The sequence below is a fragment of the Danio rerio genome, chromosome 23 (assembly GCF_049306965.1).
Source record: "Danio rerio strain Tuebingen ecotype United States chromosome 23, GRCz12tu, whole genome shotgun sequence".
Classification (NCBI taxonomy): Eukaryota; Metazoa; Chordata; class Actinopteri; order Cypriniformes; family Danionidae; genus Danio; species Danio rerio.
In genome coordinates, this window is record NC_133198.1 from 4259932 (window position 1) to 4286251 (window position 26320).

Sequence of the window (26320 nt, forward strand, 5' to 3'; positions counted from 1 at the left end):
TAATCTGTTAATCTCGTAATTTTAAAATATTTTAATCTGTCACTCAAATTAGTAAACTAACGTTACGGTACACAATAAACGCTCGTTTATTAATTCGTCTGTCAGTAGTTTGCGCAAGAAATTTTGAAATGAAGGACTCTTGTTTTAAAATGTGTGTCCTCGATGTAAGAGAGTTTCCGGTTCAGCGCAGAACAAAAAGCCTGTTGTGGCTGTTTTCATCCGCTGTAGGTAATCGGCGGTTCGGCTGCTGAGTGCGAATTTAATCAACATGCCTCGGGTTTATATCGGCAGGCTGAGTTATCATGTCCGCGAGAAGGACATCCAGCGGTTCTTCAGCGGCTACGGGAAGCTGCTGGAGGTGGACCTGAAGAACGGGTGAGTTCATTCGGCGACAGACCCCAGACACGCGTGCAGCGAGAGCTCGGCACCTTTAAAACAAATGACTGGCTTTTTTTTTTAAATATGTACTTATTAACTATGTGGTTATATAGTAAAATGTTCAGCTGGAATGCTTTAATGGAGAGCTAAAGTTGGCAAGTGCTGCAAAAGTGCTGGACCCGGAGTCGCCACGTTTGCATCGCTGAAGCGCCTCTTCTTGTCGGCCTACAAACACCAACAGCTCCGGGGAGAAAATGAGCGCCAGTGGGCGGAGTCTGGAGGCCTGCAACTTTAATAAAACCGCGTTTACAAATTCTCTCATTAATTCTTTGCGTGGAGTTTAGATAATTATTAAAAATTCTAAAGTAAAATTCCCCCTTTTGACAAACGAAAGTCACATGCGAGGCCTCGTATGTTTGCATTCCTGTAGCGTTAGCGTTTAGTATTCTCAATGCCATGCAAACTTGTATATTTATTACCTTTACATCTAAGAGATTTGAAGGCGTGAGACTAATTTTAAGCAAAGTCCAACTACTAGATTTGGAGTTTGGAGATGCTAGCTATGCAACGTGCTAACATGCTAGCAAGAAGCTAAAACGTGATAGACAACGTAACCGACAACCAGCAAATATTAACAACAGCCTTGCGAGTTTCTGTCTGAAGGACAGCATGAGCTTAAACATACAGCTTGTAGGCGACATGAGCTGCCAAAATATTGCTTTACCGGTAAATATTTATTTATAAAGATACAATTTGGCATAAGAGTGGGTCTAAATTAACCTAAAGTTGTGACTTACAGAATAACAGAACAAGTCTAGTTGCTGATATTTAGATTTTATGCAGTAGCCTTACATTAATCGAGTTTTAAATGAAGAAATAGCCTAAATAATCGAGTTTTCCTCCTTTATGTAAACGCATCAAATCATTTTAATTTGTAAATCTTAGGGATTGATGAGATATTGTCCTTTGCAATATAATAATGGTAATAAAAGCAATGTCCTGCTATCAGTATAAGTGACATGCGATTAATTGTGCGCATTTATCTATAAAGCAGGCTCTGGAATCATCTGTGGACCTCCATCAAGCGTTCCGCTGGAGCAGTGTTCACTACACACATCTGAACCTCACTTCCAAGCTATGCAATATTTTGCTTGCAGTTAGTCAAATCTTAATCACTCTGTGATATTGACAGCTGTTTGTGCAGCTTCTCTGTGATCTACAGCCTTTTGTAGTAAATGCTTTTAAGTTAAACATTAGCAACATGTGCAAATATCACAATGACATTTGTACCAGGAACTCGCTTCATTTAAAGGGCCATGAAACCCCCTCGTTTCAGCAGGGTGTTTTCACACCTCTACTTTGGAAAAAGTCAGAAAAGTGGGCGTGTCCAGCTCTGTTTAGGGGGGAGTGTCAGAGGAAGAAAAGAGGCTTGGTGTGGGAGTATCTATTTAGGCACGCTGAATTTCAGAGTCAAAACACACAACCACAGCAGACAAAGTGACTGTGTTTACATGGACATCTGTAGTCGAATTATTTGCCAAATTATTAAATGGTGTACTTTAACTGCAGTTTGGCTCTTTCATTCAGGGAATTCATTCATGTCCCTCCCGACAAACGAGATATTTGATTCGAGGAACTGCTCTAAGCGTGTATTTTTCATGCAATGTTTGATACCGCACGGCGAATGAAAGAAAAAAAAAACTCCGCATTTCCCGGAAACTTAGATGCACTCGGCAGGTAGCGTCAGAAAACCGCGTGTGTTATTCCGGTCACAAAATCCAACACGAGGTTATAGTTTGGTTGTAACTGTTAGTGCTAACTTGTTTACACTGGTGCAATAGTTTGTTTGATACAAATAAAATACGAACTGAATAAACAAAGAGCACTGGTCGCTCACTTACCAAATCTGTAGAGACAGGACAATCACCAGCAACTAGAGCCGCGTCTTTATTTAGAGGAGACTAAAGCGAATCCGGATCTCAGCGTTTGCAGATGAGAACAGCTCTCAGGTAAACAATGTTCCTCCTTAGACACGCAAGTTTTTGTTGTCGAGCGTCGCGTACACTGTTAACCCACACGTGACTCCAGCTGCGCTCTCACAGAGAGAAAATGAAAACGAAACTTAACTGCAGAAAACTATAAAAGCAACACTTCACGCTTGTTTTGCCAACACAACGTGGCGTCTCTGTCGTCTACACTCTGACAGTAATGAATATTAATGAAGTTGCACAATAGAGCGCGCTGATTGGTTTGAACCAAGCTTTACTCATGCATTAATGCATCACACTGTAAGACGTAATAAGACTCACTCTGGCACAGGCGTCCAGTCTGCACGCTGGAATACATGCTATTATGTCATAACCGTGACGCAGCTTCAAAAATTCGTTTCAAGCCGGAAGTACGAATTTGCTTGAAATAACGCAAAAACAACCAATTTACACTTTTTAGTGAAATATAGGTGTCCTAATAGTGTTTTTAGCAGTGTGGGACACATATACGACTGTCAACAGCTCAAAAAATGTGTTTTGGTGTTTCGAATTTAAGTCCTTTTTAGAAATGCCTCAGAGTAAAATAGGGCTGCATGATTCTGGCTCAAATAAGAATTAGATTTATTTTTTAAAAGTCTCATGAAATTAAATGAAAGTTGTATAGATGTTAGTATCTGTGTTAGTTTTTTTAGGATCTCTCTTAGCTAGTGTCATTTACAAATAAAAGATATAAAATCGGTATATACATGTAAAGCCTGTAGTTTGCTCACTTACGCCTGAATGGATCAACAGCTTTATTAGAGATGCACCTATACCTTTTTTTGGAATCGATACCAAAATTCTGAGTGTCGACCGATACAGATCCAATCCCGATACTGTGCTGTTTTTTTAACAATACGGTTTCTTTAGTTCTGGTGATAAACTCAAATAATATATCTTAGTAAAATAACAGACCTATAGACCTAGGGTCCGTTCTTCGTACGTGGATTACTCAGTTAGCTGTATTTGGATATTGACGATTTGACACGATCCAGGATCGTTTCGTTCTTCAAAGCTGATCCGAGAGTTGTTGTCATAGCAACAGTTCTGCTAGGTCAAACCTGATCGGGAGCAGGCTCAATTTATATAAACAGGATTAGATCGGCTCAGTTCAAGCAAAGATAATACAGAAAGTATGTTCCCAATTCTGATATTTTCTTACAGTAGTAGTTATATAGTTATATCCTCCCTGTTGTTACAACTATTAGTGCAACTGCATCAAGTATAAAACCCTTCACAGCTCTCGGCTGTATAGTCTGTTAGCTTTGCCTTTGAGCCTCATGGATGCTGTTTTTCCAGGTATGGCTTTGTGGAGTTTGAAGACACCCGTGACGCGGACGATGCAGTGTATGAGCTGAACGGTAAAGAGCTGTGTGGCGAGAGGGTGATGGTGGAGCACGCCCGGGGTCCACGCAGAGACCGTGACAGCTATGGAGGAGGAGGCGGCGGTGGTGGTGGTGGAGGAGGAGGAGGAGGTTATTATGGTGGTGGAGGAGGCGGAGGAGGAGGAGGCGGCGGTGGTGGAGGACGCAGTAAGTGTTCAGTCATGTAGTACTGTCTTAGCAGAAAACACTTTACTTGATCAATTTAGCAAGTTTCCTTTATTTTGTCATTCAAAACATCACAGGAGATGTAATGTGGAATAAAATTACCTTGCACTCAGCAAGAAAATATCTAGTACTATAAATGCATAAAAAATACATCTTAGCAGCAGAAAAATGATCTTTCAGAAATATTAAAATACACAATGTAAGCCAATTAAAAACACGTTATTACATCCTACACATCAGAAATGTGTACAAGTAGTTTAACTTAATTCTAACTGCAGTTTTATTCTATCATTATATCAGTTATTCTGTTACTTGTTTCCTTCTGTCCTGCTTGTGGAGTGCTGCTGACCTGCAGAGTTTACCTCCAACACACTCTCGATCTGAACGCTGATTATCTTCAGATTAGGAGCTGAGCTCTGTGGGACAGCAGCCCTTCAGGAGCACGACTGGACACCTCTATTCTCAGAGGATATCTGGAAAATAAGCATGGAACACAACATATTACCCATTTTTAAATTCTTCTAGGTTTATTGCTGCTTACAAGTGACTTCAGTGTCATTAATTTAAACCTAAACGTTTTTTAATTTGACATTTGTACTGTCATGAAGGCAACATCTACTTGTGCTGCTGAGAATGCAAAGATTTGTGTCATTTATTTTATTTTGGGAGGTAAAGAAACCCAAACCACAGCTTTCTGGATTCATTCTGTAATGCTAATGAAGTGTCGTATGTGAATTTAAGCCTTAAGGCCTGTCCCATCTATTTTTACCCTTATTTATTTATTATCAAAGATTGTAGTTGATTTTTTTTTTTTGTATTTGAATTACTAGCTATTTAAAACATTTTGTTCATAAGATTTGTATGCATGTGCAGTTATTATTGTTTACATTTAATTATTGAATACATTAAGTATAAAAGTTTCCTTTTCACCATATACTATTTCTTTATAGAGATTGGGAGCTTGCATCACGGCACGTTGCATTGTGTGTAGCTATGTTGCTATATTTAGGACACCTGAGAAATAAATTGCAGATATGTATTAATACTTTTCGAATCTAGATTGGATTATAAAAATATAATATAATTATAAAATCCATCAAAAATGGCTAAAACAACATACTGTAGCTACAGTTGAAACCAGAAGTTTACATACACTGTATTAAAAGGCACATAACCATTTAAAAAAAAAAAAAAGTCAGATGTTAATGTGACTAAACTTTTTCTCTTTGATGTCAAGGTTTTGGAAGTTTCTGATTGGCTAATTGACAACATTTGAGTTAATTGGAGGCACAACTGTAGAATAGTATTTAAGGAAAACCTCAAACACACTGCTTCCTTGTGTGACAACATGGGAAAATCATCAAGCCAGAATCAACAACAAAGCCAGATTACAATTTGCTAAATCACACTGGGATAAAGACTTATTTTTGGAGACATGTCATGTGGTCTGATGGAACCAAGATTGAACTGTTTGGCCATAATGACCAGTGTTACATTTGGAAGACAAAGTGGAAAGCTTACAAGCCTAGGAACACCATCCCAACTGTGAAGTATGGGGGCGGCAGCATCATGTTGTGGGGCTGTTTTGTTGCAGGAGGGACTGGTCCACTTCACAGCATAGATGGCATCATGAAGAAAGAACATTATGTAGAAATACTGTCGCAACATCTCAAGACATCAGCCAGGAAATTAAAACTTGGCCTCAAATGGGTCTTCTAAACAGACCATGACCCTAAGCATGCTGCCAAATTAGTTAAAATGTGCTTTAAAGACAACAGAGTAAATGTTTTGGAGTGGCCATCACAAAGCCCTGATCTCAATCCTATAGAAAAAAAAAATCTTGTGTGGGCAAGACAGCCTACAAATCTGACTCAGTTACACCAATTCTGTCAGGAGGAATGGGCCAAAATTCCTGCAAACTATTGTAGTTTGTGAGAAGCTTGTGGAAGGATACCCAAAACACTTGACCAAAGTTATCCAGTTTAAAAGCAAAGCTAAAAGTATAACAAGGAAATGCATGTGAACTTATGACTTTCAAGAAAATAATAAATTCTCTAAAAAAAAAAATTCTCGTTATGTTGCCATTTAGCAAATGTAAATTATTTAGGTAATCCTAACGGACTTAAAATAGTAAAAGTTTAGTATGATTTACCCTCAGACTTTTTTGAATGGTTATGTTCGTTTTGTTTAGTGTATGTAAAATCCTGGTTTCAACTGTACATCTCTTACAGTTAAAAGATGATTTATTATGGCATCACCCTGACTAATGTTAAATGCTTAAAACATTAAAACAAGCTTCTTTGAAATGTGTATAGTGGACAGTGCTCATCTGTAAAATTCATATTTATGCGGTCTCAATCGTACAATCAAGTTATAAACACCTTTTTCACATTAGTTTTCCTGCCATGTTTAAGTAGCATGTGCTTGGATGTTAATCTAGTTATCAATAATCAAGAATTTTGCTCATTTCAACAATCTTAAAGGGATAATTCACCCAAAAATGCAATTTGTCATCATTTACTCGCCCTTTACTTGTTTCAAACCATTGAGTTTTTTCTGATATTTTGAAGAATGCTGGTAAACTGCATTAACTTCCATAGTATTTGTTTTTTTTTCTATGGAAGTTAGTGGTTTTAGGTTTTCAGCTTTCCTCAAAATATCTGTTTTTGTCCTCATCAGAAGAAACTCGAAGTCTGGATTAAACTGAGGAAGAGTAAATGCAGAGGAAACCTTCATTTTTTGGAGAGAACTAGCCCTTTAAGTCAAATAGCATAACCATAACCTGTATATAAACGATTACTACTCGCTCTGTACTGTAGCTCCAGTGTTCTTCAGTCCCACCAGTGCACTGCGCTGTGACAGCAGCTTCCCATTCTCTATTCCCTATTCTGAGTTCTAGCCCAGTGGAAAGTAAGCATCAACGTCCATGTCTAAGTTATGAACTACTTCAGATTTGATTTTCACAATAACAAAGTCCTTGATTGTTTCAATTTGAAAGAGTCCAGTGGGGGCTGAGGCTGAGTCCAAGTGTCGTTGTGGCTAAGATGACTACCTGACCGGTTTGGCCTTGGCCTCTTCACCTTACAATGTGTGTGTGACCTTTGCCCCTTGATGCTTTGGCTGACCTAACCGGAAGCCAAGATGACCACAGCCTTTTGCCAATAGACCAGGGGTGATGGTGAGGAATGCCACTAGTTATTGCTATGTTGTCCATATGGAAAAGCCTCTAGCCAAGATGTAATAGAAATGTCTGAAATGGAGACATTGGGGTTTGCACTAGCAATTTCTGTGTGGGCAAGTCAGGATGTTCATGCCAAGGTTTTGATTAAATATTTAAATGTATCAGATTAATTTTGCCCTAAAAGACCTGAGATTTGATCGTCTGGTCAGCCTTTATTGTGTGTCTTATCAGATTCTCTTTTATCCAAATAGTAATGCCTTTCTGGGAGGCAGCAAAGTGCTCTTGAGTCTCAACAGGTTGGCAATAAGCAACAGAGGGCAAATATGACCTGTATTTCCTAATAGACTCATTATTAATTCAGTGGCGTCCATCTTTCTTTGGTTTGTCTCTTATAAAAGGTTGTCTTATGTTCCCTCCCCTTGTGTACTGAAGGTGGTTACAGCAGCAGGAGTCGCACCGGTAGGGACAAGTACGGTCCTCCTGTTCGCACTGAGTATCGGCTCATTGTGGAGAATCTGTCTAGTCGCTGCAGCTGGCAAGACCTAAAGGTAATGGTGGTAAAATGGCACACAACAACCCTGTCAGCTCTGCATCCCAGCATGTTTTCCATTTCACACAGTAGCCCTAATGTTTAATGCAGAAGCTGATTGGTCTGATTTTAGGACACTTTTTATTACTTCAGTGGTCTCAAGTGATTAATAGAACAAAAACTAACTGTTTAGTGTAAAAATCATTTTAGATATCAATTCTGGGATCTTCAAAATGCATACATTTTCTCTTCACAGCAGTTCAGAATAGATTCAAGAGAAAATGTATGCATTTTGAAAATCCCAGAATCGATATCCGTACAGCCATACTCTGCCTCAGGTTCTTGACAAATACCTCTTAATCCTAAAACAATCATTGACAAAATTGGTGAGTTTCAAGCGCATTCTTAGTGAGCATGTTTAAAAACTAGCCCTGAGCATCGTCTGCTCTTTAAGAACAGACCCAGGGCGCCGTCTGCCATTTTAAAAACCAGCCAAGAGCGCAGTCTGCTGTTTAAAAACTGGCCCAGAGCACCATCTGCTGTTTAAGAACCGGCCCAGAGCACATGTGCTGTTTAAAAACTAGCCCAGAGCACCATCTGCTGTTTAAAAACCGAACCCGAGCGCCGTCTGCAGTTTAAATACTAGCCCAGAGCACCATCTGCTGTTTAAAAACCGAACCCGAGCGCCGTCTGCAGTTTAAATACTAGCCCAGAGCACCATCTGCTGTTTAAAAACCGAACCAGAGCGCCGTCTGCAGTTTAAAAACTAGCCCAGAGCACCATCTGCTGTTTAAGAACCGGCCCAGAGCACATGTGCTGTTTAAAAACTAGCCCAGAGCACCATCTGCTGTTTAAAAACCGAACCCGAGCGCCGTCTGCAGTTTAAATACTAGCCCAGAGCACCATCTGCTGTTTAAAAACCGAACCAGAGCGCCGTCTGCAGTTTAAAAACTAGCCCAGAGCACCATCTGCTGTTTAAAAACCAGCCCAGAGCGCCGCCTGCTGTTTAGGAGAACCAGCCCAGAGCGCCGCCTGCTGTTTAGGAGAACCAGCCCAGAGCGCCGCCTGCTGTTTAGGAGAACCAGCCCAGAGCGCCGCCTGCCATTTAAAAACGGTCCCAGAGCGCCATCTGCAGTTTAAGAACGGTCCCAGAGCGCCATCTGCAGTTTAAGAACGGTCCCAGAGCGCCATCTGCAGTTTAAAAACCAGCCCAGAGCGCCGCCTGCTGTTTAAAAACCAGCCCAGAGCGCCGCCTGCTGTTTAAAAACCAGCCCAGAGCGCCGCCTGCTGTTTAAAAACCAGCCCAGAGCGCCGCCTGCCGTTCAAGAACGGTCCCAGAGCGCCGTCTGCCGTTCAAGAACGGTCCCAGAGCGGTCCTAGTCTAGAATGCCATAATCTGCTGTTAAACTTGCCTAGAGCGCCACCTGCTGTTAAAAAACGTTTAGAATAGATTTAAGCATACCCATACAGTTTTTTAAAAATATCAGGATTAATTACTCAAAATATTTTTTGCCATTTAACAATGTGTAAATTCAATGTTTATGTGGCTTGGTTTTGATTGCTGAAAGTCTTTTAACAGCTAACAACAATGCTGAAGTTTGATGTGGTATTTGAATGATTAGCTGTTGTGCATGAAGCTGAAGTTTGGGTTCTCTTTGCAGGATTTTATGCGACAGGCAGGTGAGGTGACCTATGCGGATGCCCATAAGGAGCGTGCAAATGAGGGCGTCATTGAGTTTCGCTCTTACTCTGATATGCGGAGAGCTCTGGAGAAACTGGATGGCACTGACATTAATGGCAGGAAGATTCGTCTGGTTGAAGATAAGCCACGAAGACGACGCTCCTACTCTGGCAGTCGCTCCCGGTGAGACTTTGCAATTTTTGCTTCTGGTAAATCTCGGGGATCAGTTTCCGCAATTGACAGCAAGAACACACATAGAAGGCTTGTCCAATTAACACGCAGCATATGAATGTGTTCAAAAGAATTAAAAACACCAAAATGGGATGTATTTATACCGCATTTTGAAAGTGAAAGCACCTCATATTCACCGATTATAAAGTTCAGTATTTATTACACGACGTTCTCTTCTTTACATTTACATTATAAACACATTTAGCTCTGTGCATATCGACTTCAGTTCCGATAATAACCGATAATCATTGTATTTATTTATTTATTCTGTTTAATTGATTTATTTATTTTAGCCCCTTAACTGAAAGACGTGATTTTATTTGTGTGTGCGTAGTGTAAACAGTGGGCGGTTTAAATGTAAAAAAAAAAAAAAAAAAAAAGAAGGTAAAATTAAACACAAACTTTTTGTCTTTCAAACATTTATTTTTTCTATTTTAATATCTCGCTGTTAGCTAGTCTTTCAACAAATAACAATGTAAGAATGATAATTATAACGATGATAATAACGGGGAGGGAAACCCCTGTGTTTGAATAATATTTTGCTCAAACTGAGTCTTGAGTTAAAGTAACCATTTATGGGATAATACCTGTTATATATTATACTGTCATTCCTCCTAAAAATACAGAGATTTGATTTTTTTTTTGGCCCATATCGCCCAGCCTTAGCCTGTAGTGTTTTTTTTTTTCACTTAAATTTGGGGTGTTTCTCCAAATCCAGACCTCCATGGGTTAATCAATATGATTTCCATTTAATTTTTTTTTTTCTGTTGTTTTTGTTGTTTTTTTTGTCAGCACATTCAACTATGTAAAGAACATTTTCTTTGATTTCAGATGTAGGATGTTATTTTAGTGTTCCCTTTATTGTTTTGAGCAGTGTATTTAGTCATTTCAGTTACCTATTGTGTCCTTTTACTGATGTTTTAGATGATGTTTTTAGAAAAGTAACTTTAAAAACAATTGTAATTAGCAATTAATTAGTTTTTGCCAATTAACTTGCCCAACAAGAAGTAAAACAAAACTATTAAAACTAAACAAAAAAACGATTTATTTGCACTTTTTTTTTTCACCAGGTCTCGTAGCCGTCGTCGTTCACGCAGCAGGAGTCGCCGTAGCAGCCGTTCCCGTAGCAATTCAAGATCTCGCTCAAGGTAATTGTTGAAAGAGAATTAAAACTGATCGAATCTTATTGTCTTCTGGAGCTTGTCTTTCATGGTCCTTCTTTTGGTCTTTTGCAGGTCCCGCTCTCGCCGTCACCGTTCCCGCTCCAGGTCAGGCCGCAGGTCTCGTTCCAAGTCAGGACACAAGTCTCGCTCCAAATCTCCATCCAGCAAGTCTCGCTCTCGCAACCGCAAATCTCATTCCCGCTCTCGCTCCCGCACGCACAAATCACGCAGTCGGTCAACTAGTCGCAAGTCTCGCTCCCGCTCCGATGATCGCAAGTCCCGCTCCAAGAGCACTTCTAAGGTGAAGTCAGACCGCGGCCGCTCCAAGGAAAAGTCAGTCAGCAAGAAATCCAGGAGCAGGTCTGCTTCGCCTATGGAGAATGGAGATGGGGAGCGTCCCAAATCTGCTTCCCGCTCTCCATCACCTCAGGCTGAACAGAGCAAGTACAAGTCTCCAGACAGGCACTCACGCTCCCGCTCGAAGTCTGCCTCGCGCTCTAAATCCCGCTCCCGTTCCAGATCTGCGTCCCAAGACTAGTGTAGAGAAGTTACTTTTTTTTCCCCCCATTATTTTATCCTCCCCACCACCTAATTAGATGTACATTTGTCCAGGATAGTTTTCTAATGGCTATGGTGTCCAGATCCAGGCATTTCGTTTTTGCTTTTTAATTCCGTGTCTTCTATAGAGAGAATCATAGCTTCGATATTTTATACACACACACACACAGACACACACACAGACACCAATGGCATGGAAAGATCATCTGATTAAATGTAGTGCGCTGCATGTCAATCTTTTTTAAACTGTGATCCTCTGTGCTGTGTGGGCTGGATTAAAGGCCTCTTGGTATTGAAACGACTGACCACTGCGTCTTGTGGCTTCTACAGTGCTGTCTGTCATCTAAAGAAACAAGGCTTCCTTTTCTTCATGTAATTAGCCAATTGAAAACTCTGTTTTTGTTTTATTAAATTTCACAACCTATTTCTCTGTTGTTGCTTGGTTTTTTTCAAATCTGCATGTTTTCTGTTTGTAATCAACTCAAACATGAAGACAGGGTGGTAGAGTAGGGGAGAGTAGCTCCCCTTTTTAAAATGACAGCTAGTCGTGTTGTGTTTGATCACAGCTCTGCCAATGAGAGTGGTTGAGCTCAAGTGCATTATTGAAAAGCAAATGAGAAGTTTCTTGAAGGGGGCGGGGCATGTCAGATGCTAAAGATTATTTCATTGGTGAAACTGAGGTGTGTGAGTGAAAAAATGGTTTTGATTCATTTTTTCTTATAAAGAAAATCTGGGTATACCTAGCCATAGTTGAATAGTAAGAGTTCAGTATAGGAAATGGCAGTACCGTGATAACGGTCGGAGAACATTATATTTAACTGTTTGAGTGACTCACAGCTCACCTGCAGCATTTGCCTGTACTTTAGGTTATTCATCCATTAATCATTTTAACCTGAAGCTCTTTAATTTTGGGCAGAATTGCAAAAGAAATGTAACTTCTTATTTTTTTCCAATTCCTGTGATTTATATACAGTTGAAGTCAGAATAATTAGCCCCCCTGTTTATTTTTTTATATTTCCCCAATTTCTGTTTAAAAGAGATTTTCATAATAGTTTTAATAACTCATCTCTAATAACTGATTTATTTTATCTTTGCCATGATGACTGTAATTAATATTTGACTAGATATTTTTCAAGACACTTCTATACAGCTTAAATTGACATTTAAATGCTTAACTAGGTTAACTAGGCAGGTTATGGTAATTAGGCAAATTTTTGTATTACGATGGTTTGTTCTGTAGACTATTGAAAAAAAAAATAGCCTGAAGGGGCAAATTTTTTTTTACCCTAAATGGCTTTTCAAAAATGAAATACTGTTTTAATCCTAGCCAAAATTAAGGACTTTCTCCAGAAGAAAAATATTATCGGACACTGTGAAGATTTCCTTGCTCTGTTAAACAGCATTTGGGAAATATTTAAAAAATAATAAAAAGGGGGGCAAATAATTCTGAATTCAACTGTGTATGTGTGTGTGTGTGTATATATATATATATATATATATATATATATATATATATATATATATATATATATAAGCCCTTTAACATTAACACCTGCCAACCAGCCAAATGCGGGTAGGTTTTAGCTGAGGCTAGTTAGACAGCCACCCCCACTAGCCACGTTGGCTGGTTAAAAATAATTTTTAAATTGCCAGTGCTGGCTCATCACTAATCAATTGAATTTTAGTTAATGTATAGTTTTATGTATAAAACGTATGTTTAGTTTTAATATACAGCTATAATTTTTTTGACCCATTATGTAAATATTGTGGTGAGGAAATCATTAGTTTGGTGTAGCCAGAGGATAAAATTAGTAAATCTTTAGTGTTGAGCCCTGAAAAGTCATGTGAAATACAACTAATTGCAATGATCATACACAACCCTCAAATAAAAGTTAAAAGAATGAGGAGGCATCTGGACACAACACACCATTTAAATCAAGAAATTTAAGCATGCCAAAGTCTGTTTAATTTATGTAAATTATTTTTCCCAACAATAAAAATGTGGCTAATGAAAATGGCGAATGACTTGTAATGCTGGAAAACTAATAGCCGTAGTAGCACACACACACACACACACACATTTTTTAAATGCTAAATTCAAATACAATGGCATTCATTCATACATTTCGGCTTAGTCCCTTTATTAATCCGGGGCAGGCCACAGCGGAATGAACCGCCAACTTATCTAGCATTTATTTTACACAGCGGATGCCCTTCCAGCTGCAACCCATCTTTGGGAAATATCCATTCACCCTCACACTACGGACATTTTAGCCCACCCAATTCATCTGTACCGCGTGTCTTTGGACTTGTGGGGGAAACCGGAGCCCCCGGAGGAAACCCACACCAACACGAGGAGAACATGCAAACTCCACACAGAAATGCCAACTGACCCAGCCGAGGCTCGAACCAGCGACCTTCTTGCTGTGAGGCGAACGTGCTACCCAAGGCTCAACAGAAAATAATATAGAAAAATACAAAAATCATCCAAACTAAAGTAAAATTAAGAGTGAAAATGAAAAAATAAATAAGAAATCAATATAAAACAGATACCGGAAGTTACATGAGACAAATAAATCAAACATTTTTTGTTTTCATTTTAGCCAGGCCATGCGAAAAGAATAAAATATTTGGCTAATACAATTATAACATTTATCAAATCGTGCAAAGCAGAACAATCTTCAGTAATTCCATATAGTACATCTTGTAATGTGAAGTCAAACCTTCAGCATCCAGTTAGAATTTTCCTGCCTAGGTTGCAGGATGGAAAGTTGCGCGTCTTTTAGGATGCGACAGTCACGTGATTCCTCGTCATACATTTGCGCAGGGCTCAAAGCTAGCAAGAAGAGGCTGTAGACACATTTCTTCTGATTTAAAAAAGCTTTTTAAACTGCTGTTTATCGATGCTCTGGAAGGTGTGATACACAGAGAGTCTGTACCGGGAGAGTCGACAGACGGGCTGACTGATATACATACAAAGTGTCTGCGTACTGGAGGTCAGTACATGTAAACATCCTTTACATTAAAGTGCCGTAGCTTTTGCTCCTGCAGTGTTGTCCATTCTTACATATAATTATTAGAGAACTTTGTGTTTGATTCTTGTCATTAATTCTGTCATTGGTGTATTTATTTCTAGGTTTTGCAGGTAAACAGTCATGACTGGTGAGTATTAAATACAATACACTTCTGCATGATAGTTTAACACGATAGGTGTTTTGCATCATTATCCACACATATTTTAATATTGTCTAACTTTGTGTTTGGATGCAGTCGATGAGTTAATAATAATAATCGACATATAACTTGTTTATAACAGTTTTCTTATTGGTTTGAAAATTAATTAAGATTTATATTATTATTATTATTACTACCATTATTGCTATATTTAACCTTTATTTTACCAGGACACATTGAGATTAAAAATCTATTTTACAAGAGTGTCCTGGCCAAGATTAGGCAGTATACATGTCACATGGGTCTAACAGACGGCAAACAAAAAACAATTAACAGTTAACATGAATAACACATTGACAAACAAACTGTTCAAAACGTCCACAAGCCTGTGTTTCAATTTCTAATTCATTTATACTTTTTTTAAGCATTTTGTGAAATCAATTTAAACTACAACTTTGTTTGTAGATAATTCCATGCTAAAGGTGCTGCGTATTTAAAGGGGCATGAAACCCCCATCTATCAGCAGGGTGTTTTCACACCTCTACTTTGGAAAAAGTCAGGAAAGTGGGCGTGTCCAGCTCTTTTTAGGGGGGAGTGTCGGAGGAGGGAAAAAGGCATGGTCTGTAAAAACTTGCATAAAAATGGAAGTGTCGGTTTGGGCAGGATGAAATAGAACATCACAAGATTAAAATGTGTGGCAAACACTATTACCTGCAAACTCCATCCCTCAAGCCTTATGCTGCGTTTACATCAGATGCGGAACGTGCGTCAATCGCGAGTAATTTACATGTTAAGTCAATGCAAACGCGCGAATAGACATCCTGCGGCGTGATACGCAGCAAAGCTGTGTGTGTGATGCAAGCATTTTTGTCGGGAGAGCAGCACGAGAATTGGAGAATGGCGGATGTTGTCTTGTATCAGGAGTTCGTTCGCATTCAGACCCTTCGCTGTACTGCTGTGTTTGCCTAAATCCTCCAGATTACCAGCAGGACTAATGGTTAAAATAGACAGGTCAGGAGACCTGCTGCACTGAGTCTGCATTCAGATCTATAATAGACCCGGGGATTGAGGGAGAAGTCCTCATTTATAGTGTTTACATGAACACGATTATCTTTATAATGATATAAATTGTGGTTGTCTGTATATGAAATTACGAATAATAAATGTAGCAGGGCATTAAATTACTGTTTATTTCTTTGCATTTTAACTTTGTAAACTATAAACTCATGCGTCTCCTCACGGTTTGTCTCAATTTGTGAGCTAACTGACAACAACAGTTGTTCGCTCCACTTCTCCCCTGCTGGCCACGCCCACTCCTGCCCTATGCTCGCGGAGCTCCACGCCCATTAATCATGCATCTTTTGAAAAAATTCTGAAGTAGACTTTAACCGAAAGTGGGGGGTGTCATGGCCCTTTAACGAGCGTTTCGCGCGAAGTTCGAAAATCTGAACTTCAGCGGACATTTGCGCCGCGTTAACCAATCAGGAGCTTGCTCTTGTGGGGCCGTGATTGTGACGTAGAACCTGTTGTCGGTGTTCCGAGGGAAATCCTCCAGCCTTCACCGACAACAGTTCATCAAACTCGGCTTGGCTCAGTCAGAAGCACCGCTGAAAGCCTCCGTCATCCAGGTTCAATTTCTGGAGGAGTTTATGAGCTCGCAGAGCTGGATGCACCTCTGAAAGCATGTAGTGGACTCAGACACGACCCTAAACGTATCGACGCTGTTTTTCAGTCTTCATAAAGCACATAAACACAGTTATTTTCTTCATAAAATCCATGTTAGCCATTTAGCTATGAAGCTAGAGTCTTCGGGCAGACAGAAGCCCTGCCCATCACGCGAATCCGCGTCTGTTCTGAAGTGAATTTGACACGCGAATGAAGCGAGTAAACTCAAATGTTGACGCGGCTATTTACGCGCGAATAGCGCAATTTATCCGCGCGTTCCGCGTCTGGTGTGAACACAGCATTACAGTGAACGGCTCGGACCCATAGGCATTCAATTTGTTACATGAATTTTGAATAGCAATGCACATGAAATATCATGAACGACTGGTCATGAAAGTTTGGTACAACACCCAAACAAAATCTGACTGTAAGAAAGAGACCAAAACTTAAAAAGATACTTCATCCAATAACTGAACTTTTATTTATTTGTACCATTTTTGGGCGAACTATCCCAATAAATCCATGCTCCAAAGTATTCAACAATTTAAGTTAAAATGTAATATTGTGTTTATTAAAACAGCACAATGGATTTAAATGTGAAAAAGTGCATACATCATATATTAACGTAATTTACTGTGGTTGTTAGATGCTGGAAAAGAATACAAATGCACCTTGAAAGTGCTTCAAAAGTGCTGGAATTTGAAGCTGTAAAAGGTGTAAAAACCCTGATACCAGAATTGCATAATGTTTTGAAGTTTTCATTTGGTGTGGTGGGAGGTAGAGGGGCTCCTGGTTTTCGGAGCTGGGATTGAGGATAATATGATTGAAGTTGAGGGCTCTAACATCTTGTTGGAAGAAGCTGTTAGCCGAGCGTCCATATTGATGATGACTTTAAGCATGGATAGCACTTTTGTTAACAATCATGATTGCTTTAATTGTTTGTTTTTTCAGACCGAAGATTTGTGTTTGTCAATGAAGAAGAGCTGTTCGGCATGATGAAGGACATCGACTGCCTGTACTGTAGGATTCCAGTTATTGGATCTAAACATCACCTCAAAAAGAGACACCTCAGATTCGCCATCCATTATAAAGACTCTGACATTGGTAATTGAACAGTAAAGAACTCTACACTAGTTGTTTTACACTGAAATGATGTTTTCCACCTATTTAATCAGCTCTAACGCGGTCTGTATTCTCATACAGGAAAGTTCTCGATCCCCTGTTACTGCTCTGATGGAGGTCATGGCAGGAGTCACTGGCATTGCCCAATGTGCAAAAAAATATTACAGAGGACAAAGGATTTCAGAATCCACATCCACAACCATGGTTTGTTTTTTAACTGTTTGGGAGTGTGTGGGTCAGTGACACGCATCAAAACACGGCCTGCTTTTTAAAAAGTTTTTACTTGGAGTTTTTGACTTCTTTCTAGTCCAAATATCTAAAAATTCTTAAATCAACAAGCATTTTCTAGACGAGCAAAAAAAATATTGTTTTCTGAAATAATAAGTCAAAATTAAGACTTTAATTTTTACTTTGAAATATGACAAGTAATGTATTTTTTTGCTTTGAATTAGGATTATGTTGCTAACTTTATTGGCAAATTGGCTTGTTTTTTAATTTTCTTAAGGGTTTTTTTGCCTTTTATTATCGGGATAGTGGAGGTTACACACAGGAAAGCAATGGGAGGAAGAGGGGAAGGATTGGCAAAGGACCTCGAGTCGGGAATCAAACTCAGGTCACCGTGAGCACCACAGTGCTATATGTCGGCACTCTTAACCACTAGGCTATTGGTGCCAATGCAAATTGGCTTATTTTAAGGAAAGAAATACAGTTTTGACATCATTTCTAATATGAAGAAATGTTTTGTGTCTTAATTTAAGAATTTTTAGATATTTAAAATAGAAACAAAAGCAAAACCTTTTGAGTTGATTTGCAGAACCAATGCCCAAAAATGTCAGTCAGTGTGAGTCAACTCCATTTCTCTCACTTAATTCTAGATCAACATCCTGTCAGGAACAGTGTTGTGAGAGTTACTTTAAAAATGTATCAATTACCAATTAGATCAATTAAATTGTATGTAAATAGTTGCTTTGTCTGAAAAGTAACTTACCTGCGCTCTAATTTAATTACTTGACTAAATACTCCCCCCCCCCAAAAAAAAAATAGAATAGTGTTGATTTAGCTCATTTCCAATAAGTAATTTGAACAAACTTTATTTGAGTGTATATGCACTTGACTCTAATCTTTCAATTATTAGTAATCTATGTCTGATCTGTTTCATGCAATTGCAGGTGTTAAGATGACCGACAAATCCACAGGTGAGAGATGATGTTTAATCATTCATTCATTCATTCATTCATTCATTCATTCATTCATTCATTCATTCATTCATTCATTCATTCATTCGTTCATTCAGTCATTCATTCATTTTTTGTTTGGCTTAGTCCCTTTATTAATGTGGGGTCACTGCAGCAGAATGAATCGCCAACTTATCCAGCATGTTTTACACAGCGGATGCCCTTCCAGCTGCAACCCATCTCTGGGAAACATACACTCTCATTCACACACAGACATTTTAGCCTACCCAAATCACCTGTACTGTCTTTGGACTGTGGGGGAAACCGAGGGGGAACATCCAAACTCCACATAGAAACGACAACTGACCCAGCCGAGGCACGAACCAGCGTCCTTCTTGCTGTGAGGCGACAGCACTACCTATTGTGCCACCGCGTCGCCCCATGTTTAATCATTTTTCAGTAATAATCAAATCATTGACTGTTCACAAAACAAGTCAGTCAGTGATTTAAAGGAATAGTGCACCAGAAAAGAAATGAATCTTTCCTCTTAATTTACTTGTCCTCAGGTCATCCAAGATGTAGGTGACTTTTAGTTTCTAAAATGCAACACTAAAGAAGATTGTGGTTCTTGGTGATTCACATAATGCATGCACTTTTTGAGATTTAGTAGCGCTGTTATGTCCTGTTATGCTCACACAAGCGTGGAAGAAGCGTCAAGCACAAGTGACTTACATGTTAAGTTAATGAAAAGCTGCGAATAGACATCCTGTGGCGCGATACGTGCGAATGGCGCAGCGCGAATAACGCGAATTGAGCGTTTTGCTCATTTCGCACAAATCACTCGAGTTCGAAAATCTAAACTTCAGCAGACATTCGCGCCGCATTAACCAATCAGGAACTTGCTCTTGTGGGGGCGTGATTATGGCATAGCACCTGTTGTTGGTGTCCCAGGGGGAAATCCTCCTGCACACACCGACAACAGTTCATCAAACCGGGCTTGGCTCAGTCAGAAGCACCGCTGAAAGCCTCCATCATCCATGTTAAGTTTCTGGAGGAGTTTATGAGCTCACAGAGCTGGATGCACCTCTGAAAGGATCTAGTGGACTCAGACATTGCTCCAAAGGTATCAACGCTGTTTTTCAGCCTTCATAAAGTACATAAACACAGTTATTTTCTCAATTACATCCAAGTTAGCCATTTAGCAACGAAGCTACAGTCACCGGGCAGACAGAAGCCCTGCCCATCACGCGAATCCGCGTCTGTTCTGAAGTGAATTTGAATGAAGCGAGTAAACTCAACTGTTTAAACGTCTTATTACACGCGAAAATCGGGATTTATCTGCGCGTTATGCATCTGGTGTTAACACAGCATTAGCTTTTCACTGACAGGCCAAATTTAGCCTCATTTTAGCCTAGGTGTCATCTTTTAAACACAAAAAAGTTTGCTGGGTGTATTCCCAATTTTACCTAAATGTTTTGTCCCCTTCCAGCTGAGCTAGAACCTACGGCAGTTCTCCTGCAGACTCTACAAAGCAATAACAACAACAACAGCAGCCACAACAATAACGAAGACACGACTTCAAGCGGTAAGCTAACATGCCAGAAGTGCGGAGTCTACTTCACCACCGCGTCGAATTTGCGACGGCACGAGAGGCTGCAGCACGACCAAGACCAGCAGCCCATGTTATGCATAGATGCCAAAAAAGCCATCTACGTGACGCCCAAGGATCTGCACGGCCCCAGAGTGCCCATTCACATCCGCAAGTCCTTCGCCCTGCAGATTCTGCTGTGTGAGCTGGAGGAATGCTGGGACTTCATGAAGACGCAGGCCCAGAACGGGAATCCAGGGAAAGAGTGCCGTCACCTGGTCAGGACGAACCATGCGCGGGCTTACACCATGCCTCCACCACTGTGTGTGATCTCTCTGGAGGAAATGACCCACAAAAACCTCCTGTCCAAAGCGGAGGGCGAAGAGTGCCAGCAAATGAACTCCAAAGCATGTTCAGAGGGAGTCGACTGCGTCTACCCTATTCTCTGGGGGGAGCAAGACCTTCTATTAGAGCGCTGCATCTATTTTTCTGTGCACACGGGGCTCAAGGACAAATGGTGTCAGTTTGGAAGGACGCGCGTCTCATTTGACATCAGATCCAAAGTCTGGAAGTGCCAGTGTGAAGGTGGCGGAGACCACAGCTGTGTTCACAAGTGTCTGTCCATGTGGTGGCTGTTTCAGGAGCGTCCCGAGCTGCTGGAGAATACCATCGAAATCACCGTCGAGAGAGTGGACTTGATTGAGGAGGTGGTCATGAATGCAGAAGATGCGAATAAAATGTCTACAGAGGTCGATGAGCTCTGCTAGGTTCACCCTTAAGAAGTACAGGCTCATTTTCTGTGATTAAAACACTGGGCGTACTGTTGATATTGTCGTGGAATTTGTTAAAGGCGCAGTATGTGGTTTTGGCCACTAGAGGGCACGTGTTCACAACAAACAAAAGTGTGTTTTAGGCAAGGCAAGTTTATTTATATAGCACATTTCATACACAGTGGCAATTCAAAGTGCTTTACATAAACAAGAATAAGAGAAACAAGTAAAATAAAAATAAAAACAAATAATAAAAATCCAGCTTAAACCAGCCTGAAAGTGGCCAAAACCCCTCTAAAACCAGCCTGGTTAACCAGCTAAAACCAGCCAACCATCCTAGGCTGGTTTAAGCTGGATTTTTCAGGCCAATTTAAATGCAAAGATGACATTGTTATGACAACTTAATAAACAAATACATCACAATCTTGTTTTTGTCTGTCGTGACAACTTAACAATACTAAGACGTCATGAATCTGTCATAAACATGATTATCATGAAGACATTATAAATGTCATGAATTTTATAACGGCGTCGTTAATATTTTTTGACCTCGACTACAGTGGTACAAGCTGAATTTGTCATTAAATTGGGTCCCACTTTATATTAAGTGTCCTTAACTACTATGTACTTACCTCAAAAAAAAAATAAATACAATGTACTGACTGTGTTTATAATGTATTTGAGAACACTTGTGGTGCTTTTGAGTTGGGATAGAGGTTGGGTTATGAACAGGTTTGGTGGCATGGGTAGGTTTAAGAATGGGTTAAGGTGTAAGGGATGGTCAAAAGTTAATTACAGATGTAATTACATACATATATTTAATCAAGCTTAAGTACACAGTAAATACATGTATTTACATGATAAGTACATTGTAGCAAACTAATAATTCCTGTGTAAGTACATATTAGTTAAGACCACTTAATATAAAGTGGGACCTTAAAGTGTTATTAAATATTAATAAAGCTGTTTAAAATGATTTGACAGAATAATGACACTTTTAATGAGACAATTTAATGATAAACAGTTTGAAACGTTTATCAGTTTTCCACTGAAAACGTGATTGGAAGAATATTCATGACAAAATTATAATGCCTCATGGCATGTTTAGGATTATTTTCTACTCGTTTTAGCACTTGTTTATGACTGTTTAGGACTATTATTAACACTGGATATGACGTATTAATGTCAAGTGTTCATAACAAACAATGTTATCTTTACATTTGAAATGCCACAACTAAGCAAATTACACTTATTGGCAGTTGTTATAAGCATGCATAAAATCCCATTCACATTCATGTGTGTCATGTCATTGTTATTATAAAGGTTTAGCAGTCTTTTGAACACCCCTTTAAGTGTTACCAAATGATGTGGTAATATTATAGCGTAGTAACTGCATACTACTGTATATTTATGTTTGAGACCTTTTTTTTTTTTTTGGTTTATTGATTACCATTTGGGCGACACAGTGGTTAGCACAGTCGTCTCACAGCAACAAGGTGGCTGATTCGAGTCCCGGCTGGGTCAGTTGGCATTTCTGTATGGAGTTTGCATGTTCTCCCCGTGTTGGCATGGGTTTCCTCTGCGTGCTCTGGTTTTCCCCACAGTACATAGACATGCTGTCAGGGGAGCCTGCACAGTTTAGCTCCAACTTCCTTTAACACGCCTGCCTGGAAGTTTCTACCTAGAAAGAGCTTGATTAGCTGGTTCAGGTGTGTTTAATTGGGGTTGGATCTAAAATATGCTGGACATCGTCCCTCCAGGACCGAGTTTGGACACCCTGGTGAACTGCATAAACTAAATTGGCCATAGTGTATGAGTGTGCATGGTTGTACCCAGTACTGGGTTGCAGCTGGAAGGACATACGCTGTGTAAAACATATGCTGGATAAGTTGGTGGTTCATTCCGTTGTGGTGATCCCTGATTAATAAAGGGACCAAGCTATAGGAAACATTTGTATAACCAGATTTACTTACTTTAAGCTGAATTTAACCTGATTGCTTACTGTAGCAAAATGATGAGGAATTTGTGCTTACCGATGTGTTATTTCAAGTGAAACGTGGTTGATTTTAGTAAAGTAATTCAACCATAAAGACGTTTATTTATTTACTCAGTCATTTGCATTCACTCACTGCTGAAACAACCCGCTTTCATTCATTAATGACAGCTAAATATTATTAACGTTTCGTTTGCACTTGAAAACATGATGCTTTACCAAACAATCCACACAGATGCAGAAGACACAAGAGAAACTATAATCTGTGGCAAAATTTGTTATTCATTTAACAAAAAGAATAAGAACATACGTCTACTATTCCAAAAAGAACAGGCTAGTAAACCATTGGTTATTTTCTATTGGTCTAAGTTTACTCAAAATATTGATTGGAGGAAGGTTTGGGTATTAACTAATAAATACTATAACTATAAATAATAACTATTAACTAATAAAAAATCTAATTACAAATAAAATCAAAGAAATCTCATTTAAGATACCACACAAATTTTACCCTGTTAAGCATTTTCAACCAGATTTATTAAAGATATGGATGTCAATTGTTCGTTCTGTTCATCATACTCAGAAACAGTATCTCATATTTTCTGGCATTGTCCATACACAAAACAGTTATGGGGGAAGGTATCTAAATTTATAAATGATAAAGTGCTGTCAAAATGTATTTTACTGTATGAATATGTTATTTTTGGTTTCTTGAAATATGATAAGAAGTTGGAAAGTGAAGCTTATGTGATTAATCTTCTGATCATACTTACCAAGTTTCATATCCATCCACCTCTGTTTTTAGCGGTACTTAAAGAACTAAATATTTATATAAATACCATTGAGAATACAAACAAAAAAAAAAGCTGTTAAAACTGTATATTTGTTAGACACTTTTAAGTTATTGTGAGTTAGCTAGGCCTAGCATTATTTATTTGTAGTATTTTTTTTCTTTTTTGTTGTATTATTTTGTTTTACTTATTGAGTTCTTGTAGCTCTTCATTGTTTATATGCTTTTTATTTTTGTATATCTCTGGCATTGTTCTGTATGTATCGTTCTTGCTATAATAATAATAAAAAAACCAAGAGAAACTGTAAACGCAGCACACTTTCAAACATCAGGGGACTCTGCGCTTAGAACTCGCGCATGCGCAGATCTTATTCCTTCCGAGCAGGACCAGCACTGGTGAGAATAAATTCATTATCTGATCGCCTTCACATTACGCACAATTCATGTCATGCCATTATGACATGATCGATATAAATAGGTTTTACGTCGCGAGCTTTTTTTGATATTCATGACGACGCTCGTTTTACCGTATTTTTTCCTTTACACAATTATTAAATAAACCCGATATAATTAGCAATTAAGCTGAGGTTGCCAGGAAATTAAAGCATATGTGTTAACGTCGTCCGTCGAGACAAGACAGCTTCTGTCTGTTCCTTCCAAACTCATCGGAATCTGACGACGATAATAAAGCAGGCTTTCAGTCAAAGCGCAGTCAAATAATGAATGGTTCGCCTATTTTACACTTTACTGCACAAGAACATGGACTTCCGCCATTTTGCACTGCTTCTATAAAGACAATTCTGGCGAGAAGAGAGGATGTGCTGGAATTGAAGCTTTTTGAACTGGGACTGATCATACATCACCTCCACCATCAGTTTAAACGTTAGGTAGCCTATAATCAAGCATCACCACTATCAGTTCATGCATTATGTATGTATAATCATCACCATCAGTGTAGGAAATCATCTTCACCACCATTATGAGTGTCCATGCATCTCACTCAAGTTCATCATCAGTTATCTGTCATTGTGGGTTGATTCTCTCTTTCACTTTTGCAAAGGAATGACAGAAAGTAGCCTACTAAATAACCATTTCCCCCTTTAATCATCGAATACACCACAGCATTGTAACTACTGCTACTAATTAGTATTATTTTATGTTGTAAACGAACCCCACGCCATTATAAGTAAACAAACATGTTTTCTGTCAAGAAATCCCTGCTGTAAAATCCAGCTTAAACAAGCCTAGGTTGGTTGGCTGGTTTTAGCTGGTCGACCAGGCTGGTTTTAGAGGGGTTTTGGCCACTTCCAGCCTGGTCTTAGCTGGTCAGGCTGGGAGATGACCAGCTAAAACCAGCTTGACCAGCCTAGCCAAGCTGGAAGTCCAGCCAAAACCAGCTATATCCAGCTTAAACCAGGTTGGTCAAGCTGGTTTTAGCTGGATTTGGCTGGTCAAATTTCCAGCCAGACCAGCTAAGACTAGGCTGGAAATGGCTAGAAACCAGCCTTGAAATGGCCAAAATCCCTCTAAAACCAGGCTGGTCAACCAGCTAAAACCAGCCAACCAGCCTAGGCTGGTTTAAGCTTGATTTTTCAGCAGGAATAAAAGTCCTAATTCCCAAAAAATACTTCTGTGGAAATGTTATAAAACAACATGACATGGTAGTTTATAGTAAATACTATAGTATTTTAAGTCATACTGTGGTAAAGTGTACTGTATATTTCTTACATCTTGTTATTAATGATTGCTCCATCATACTGTAGTATTAACAATAGTGAGCTGACGTACTGTAATAAATACTTTAGTTTTCACTTCAGGAAACTGCAGTGTATTGCATGGAAAATGTAGGACACGATGAATATTTTAATCCTCAAGTTTTATATGAGAACTGTGTCCTCAATCAGGTGGAAAGCATTGAAAACGATCCAACTCATTTTTTGTTTCCACATTACGAACTGCTTCCCTCTGGTAGAAGATATAGAGTCCACAAGTGTAGGTTAAACCGCTATCAGAAATCCTGTTTGTACCTGTTTCAGTGGGTTTACTTAATAAGAGTCTTTTTAATTAGCATTATAGATTTTGTTTTTTTATTGCTTGTTTTAGTGAATGTCTGCAGCAATATGGTGATGCCCATAACAAATCTGTCAAGGACAATGAAGTTTTACTACTACTACTACTACTACTATTACTACTATTGTAGTATAAGTTACCCTATAGTCGTATAAAACTACAACATTGGGTTAATTGATAATATTACTAAAGTTTTATTACCATAGCAATAATTACCACAACAGTACTTCCCTAAATGGTTAAAAAAACACCATAGTATTTACTAGGGTGATACCATTAATTAATCTTAAGTATCACAATTAAGTAGTATTGCGATAGTGTAATTCATAACTCAAATTATAAAGAAAATTGTCAGAAATACTATATTTTTTGTCATAATATAAATGTCTTAAGTCTTAAATGTAATTCATAATTCCCTTAGTGCCAAATAGTATTAATTGCACGTCACTTCACCTAAAATGTATGCATTCTTTTTGTTTATTTTGCAACAACAAATACATTAAAATAAGGATACAAATTATACCCAATACAACCTGTTACTAAGGAGCATTTTCCCAACAAAATTAGGCTATATGAAGTGGTCAAAAATTGTTTCGTGTTCATCTATTTTCATTCATTCATTCATTTTCTTGTCGGCTTAGTCCCTTTATTAACCTTCTTGCTGTGAGGCGAACA

General features: G+C 39.0%; 4 protein-coding genes across 10 annotated transcripts in view; all 4 read left to right on the plus strand.

Annotated features, from left to right (window-relative positions):
- The window catches only part of zgc:113278, an 852580-nt gene that overhangs the window by 34362 nt on the left and 791898 nt on the right, over positions 1-26320 (plus strand). The gene's annotated exons all lie outside the window — the stretch shown is intronic.
- On the plus strand, positions 222-11722 carry srsf6a (serine and arginine rich splicing factor 6a). 4 transcript variants are annotated; one of them, XM_005161922.6, is made up of 6 exons: positions 222-375; positions 3705-3937; positions 7569-7684; positions 9327-9529; positions 10648-10725; positions 10813-11722. In XM_005161922.6, the coding sequence occupies exons 1-6, from the start codon at positions 269-271 to the stop codon at positions 11276-11278; spliced, it is 1203 nt and encodes a 400-aa protein (XP_005161979.1). In that variant the 5' UTR covers positions 222-268; the 3' UTR covers positions 11279-11722.
- Positions 13776-21005, plus strand: si:ch211-10d23.5. The gene is made up of 6 exons (NM_001386474.1): positions 13776-14294; positions 14435-14460; positions 17089-17241; positions 17341-17463; positions 18429-18455; positions 19924-21005. Exons 2-6 carry the CDS (start codon positions 14454-14456, stop codon positions 20787-20789), a joined length of 1176 nt encoding a protein of 391 aa, NP_001373403.1. The 5' UTR covers positions 13776-14294; positions 14435-14453; the 3' UTR covers positions 20790-21005.
- l3mbtl1 (L3MBTL histone methyl-lysine binding protein 1) overlaps positions 23937-26320 on the plus strand; it is a 34949-nt gene continuing 32565 nt past the window's right edge. For 2 of the 3 annotated variants that reach the window (XM_002666408.7, XM_073939724.1), the window contains exon 1: positions 23937-23971. The gene's annotated coding sequence lies outside the window, so the exon portion shown is untranslated. Of the gene's footprint in view, positions 24463-26320 lie in introns of all 3 variants that reach the window. The other variant, XM_073939722.1, reaches the window with a different exon arrangement.

What these genes read in the sequence shown, in the direction of transcription:
- srsf6a (XM_005161922.6), top strand. Translation starts at nt 269, where the DNA reads ATGCCTCGGGTTTATATCGGCAGGCTGAGTTATCATGTCCGCGAGAAG. An exon ending in GAGGTGGACCTGAAGAACGG is followed by an intron (nt 376 to 3,704) that starts GTGAGTTCATTC and finishes CTGTTTTTCCAG; the next exon opens with GTATGGCTTTGTGGAGTTTG. An exon ending in AATTCAAGATCTCGCTCAAG is followed by an intron (nt 10,726 to 10,812) that starts GTAATTGTTGAA and finishes GGTCTTTTGCAG; the next exon opens with GTCCCGCTCTCGCCGTCACC.
- si:ch211-10d23.5 (NM_001386474.1), top strand. An exon ending in AATCCACATCCACAACCATG is followed by an intron (nt 17,464 to 18,428) that starts GTTTGTTTTTTA and finishes ATGCAATTGCAG; the next exon opens with GTGTTAAGATGACCGACAAA. An exon ending in GATGACCGACAAATCCACAG is followed by an intron (nt 18,456 to 19,923) that starts GTGAGAGATGAT and finishes GTCCCCTTCCAG; the next exon opens with CTGAGCTAGAACCTACGGCA.